This window comes from Panthera pardus, unplaced genomic scaffold (genome assembly GCF_024362965.1).
Source record: "Panthera pardus isolate Hobbes unplaced genomic scaffold, ASM2436296v1 HiC_scaffold_2, whole genome shotgun sequence".
NCBI classification, from domain to species: Eukaryota; Metazoa; Chordata; class Mammalia; order Carnivora; family Felidae; genus Panthera; species Panthera pardus.
This window is the reverse complement of record NW_026526765.1, coordinates 149,413,350-149,416,596: the sequence shown is the minus strand read 5'-3', so window position 1 is coordinate 149,416,596 and position 3,247 is coordinate 149,413,350. Positions and strand designations below refer to the sequence as shown.

Genomic DNA, 3,247 nt, shown 5'->3' with positions numbered 1-3,247 from the left:
TTTTGTAGCAACGTGGATGGAACTGGAGAGTGTTATGCTAAGTGAAATAAGCCATACAGAGAAAGACAGATACCAAATGTTTTCACTCTTATGTGGATCCTGAGAAACTTAACAGAAGACCAGGGGGGAGGGGGAGGGAAAAAAAGTTAGAGAGGGAGAGAACCAAACCATGAGAGACTCCTAAAAATGAGAATAAACTGAGGGTTGATGGGGTGGGAGGGAGGGAGGGTGGGTGATGGGCATTGAGGAGGGCACCTGTTGGGATGAGCACTGGGTGTTGTATGGAAACAAATGTGACAATAAATTTTATATTAAAAAACAAAGAAAAGAAAGAGGCTGATGAGAGAGAGAACAAGGAGAAGCCTAAAAACTGGAAGTGTTTTTGAGGGAAAAGACAAGGTTCAACTGGGTGAGAGAGTGAGGACAACAATAAAAGAAAGAGTTGTGTCAGAATAGTATGATGTTTTCCATTTAATTACTTATAATCATTTATTATTTTATTTTCCTTGGATTGTGACTATCCTCAAGGGAGTTTTAATATGCATAGCTTTTATTTCTTAAGTTGGCTTTTGTTCATGTAAAATTGGGTCATGTTTCCTTATTATGCTCCTTAGTAAGATATTTAGGGGAAAAAATATTGACCAAAGATCAAGAGAAATCCATTTTAATTGACATTCTCCAATAACTTAATTGGAATTTTTATAAGGCCATGAGTAAAAGCCATGTCCAAGGTATTAGTCAGAAATATCTTGTAAAGAAGGCTCTTTGATGTCTACTAAAGATAACTTAGGTAAGTAGATATTACCTGTTTATCAGTCAACTTTTACTGAAACCGAATCCTGGGATTGTTTTAAAAATCTCAGCATAACTGAATACCTCACTGTTCTTAATAGATTTGGGCACCAAACTGTTGCTTTTCCACATTGGCCTCATGACTTTCCTGTCACCCCCAAAATAATTGACAATAATGGCATCTAATTATAACTCTTCCTTCTCATGTGAGGCACGAAAGATACTTCCTTTATCAATATTATAAATATACCAGATTGGCTAGACTGATAACACTCTCAGAACATTAAAAAAAAAGATATACAGGTTAAAGAGCAGCTCAAGCTTCATACAATTCCTTTTCCATTGTGCATATAAATGGTCTTTTGGACTGAGATGTACAGTCCTGCTTGAGATAGTTTACCAAGTCTGTGTGATATCATAAAAGATTCAGTATCATATGATAAAGCCAAGGTTTTGCTTGCAGAAATGATAAATTCTTCCTAGTAAAGATATACACAAATGCAGATACTTGGTCCATGCTATAAACTAGGATGACTTTTATTGCTGTTAGTTGGAAATATGAAGGAGTGTCCTTCCTATGTCTCAAAGCTTATGTTGTTAAAGTTTCGTGAGTTACAAACAAAACAGGTGGTTGAAGATGTAGAATGCAGAGGTAATATAGAAATATCAGTCAATCCAATATTTTTTGTCCACACTGTTAGGTGACCAGAAACATCAACTAAACCATGGAGATATGGTTGAATCAATCATCCACAGATGACTTCATCCTCTTGGGCATTTTTTCTCACAGTCCAACTGACCTTGTCCTCTTCTCTGTTGTTATGGTGGTCTTCACAGTGGCCCTCTGTGGTAATGTCCTCCTCCTCTTCCTCATCTATGGAGATCCTCAACTTCACACACCCATGTACTTCTTCCTCAGTCAGCTCTCCCTCATGGACCTCATATTGGTCTGTACCAATGTGCCGAAGATGGTGGTCAATTTCCTGACTGGCAGGAAGTCCATCTCCTTTGTGGGTTGTGGCATACAAATTGGCCTCTTTGTGTGTCTTGTGGGATCTGAAGGGTTCTTGCTGGGATTCATGGCTTATGACCGCTATGTAGCCATTAGCCACCCACTTCACTATCCTGTCCTCATGAGTCAGAGGGTCTGTCTTCAAATTGTTGGGAGCTCCTGGGCCTTTGGGATAATAGATGGTGTGATACAGATGGTGGTAGTAATGACTTTCCCATACTGTGGCTTGAGAGAAGTGAACCACTTCTTTTGTGAGATGCTTTCCTTGTTGAAACTAGCCTGTATAGACACATCCATTTTTGAGAACGTGATATATGCTTGCTGTGTCTTCATGCTGTTTCTTCCCTTCTCAATCACCGTGGCCTCCTATGCTTTCATCCTGAGGGCTGTGCTCCTCATGCGCTCTGCTCAGGCAGGCAAGAAGGCTCTGGCCACCTGTTCCTCTCACCTAACAGCTGTCTCCCTCTTCTATGGGGCAGCCATGTTCATCTACCTGAGGCCTCGGCGCTACCGGGTGCCTAGTCATGACAAGATGGTCTCTATTTTCTACACAGTCCTTACTCCTATGCTCAACCCCCTCACTTATAGCTTGAGAAACCGCGATGTGATGAGGGCCCTAAGGAAGGGGCTGGACCATTGCAGGATTAGCAGCCAGCACTGAACACAACACAGGGCATCCTGTGTCTGGCAGTATCATCTCCTTGTTCTGTAAATTCGGGTAAATAATCTTTGTGTGAGGCTCTGTTTCCTCATTAATAGTGATGATCAGGGTCACCTAGATGGCTCAGTTGGTTAGGTGTCCAACTGTTGATTATCAGCTCAGGTCATGATCTCACTAGTTCATGAGATCAAGCCCCACCTCCAGCTCTGTGCTTGAGATTCTCTCTCTGCCCTCCCCAACTGTTCTCTCTCTCTCTCTCTCTCTTTGTATCTCAAAATAAATAAATGAACATTAAAAATGTTTAATAAAATGAAATAAAAATGGTGATGATCATAACACCTGAAGGCTTGGGGATGTCTTTTTAAACCCTAAACCCTCTCTATGTCTAGTGAAAAACCAGCTTTTTTTGTAACCCAATATTTTGTGAGTTAATTCACTTTTAAAATACATTACACTGGAATATAGGACTTTGTAAATTCAAGCACTGTGCAGAAGTAAGTCATTGGAATCATTAGCACTTATTATTTAAAACTGGAATTATTCTCTATCAGAGGCAGCCCTGAGCTTAATTTCTTAACGCTTACTGCTAATCTCTACCATTGAATTCAGAACCTACTGTATGCCAGGCAACATACTATGTTCCATATGTGTATATATAGATACCATTTGTCTCTGATTTATATAAGGTCTCACACTAGTGTCTTAGATGAAAAACAAGCTTATAAAATTCTCTTTAGAGAGTGCTCTCCCTTGACGTCTGGAACTGGGAAACTTTTTTTAAC

General features: G+C 40.0%; 1 protein-coding gene across 1 annotated transcript; it reads left to right on the top strand.

The window, feature by feature from the left end:
* The first annotated feature begins 1,517 nt into the window (after positions 1–1,517).
* Positions 1,518–2,465, top strand: LOC109260646 (olfactory receptor 2V2). Its single transcript, XM_019438990.2, has one exon. The coding sequence runs from the start codon at positions 1,518–1,520 to the stop codon at positions 2,463–2,465; it is 948 nt and encodes a 315-aa protein (XP_019294535.2).
* Positions 2,466–3,247: the final 782 nt, after the last annotated feature.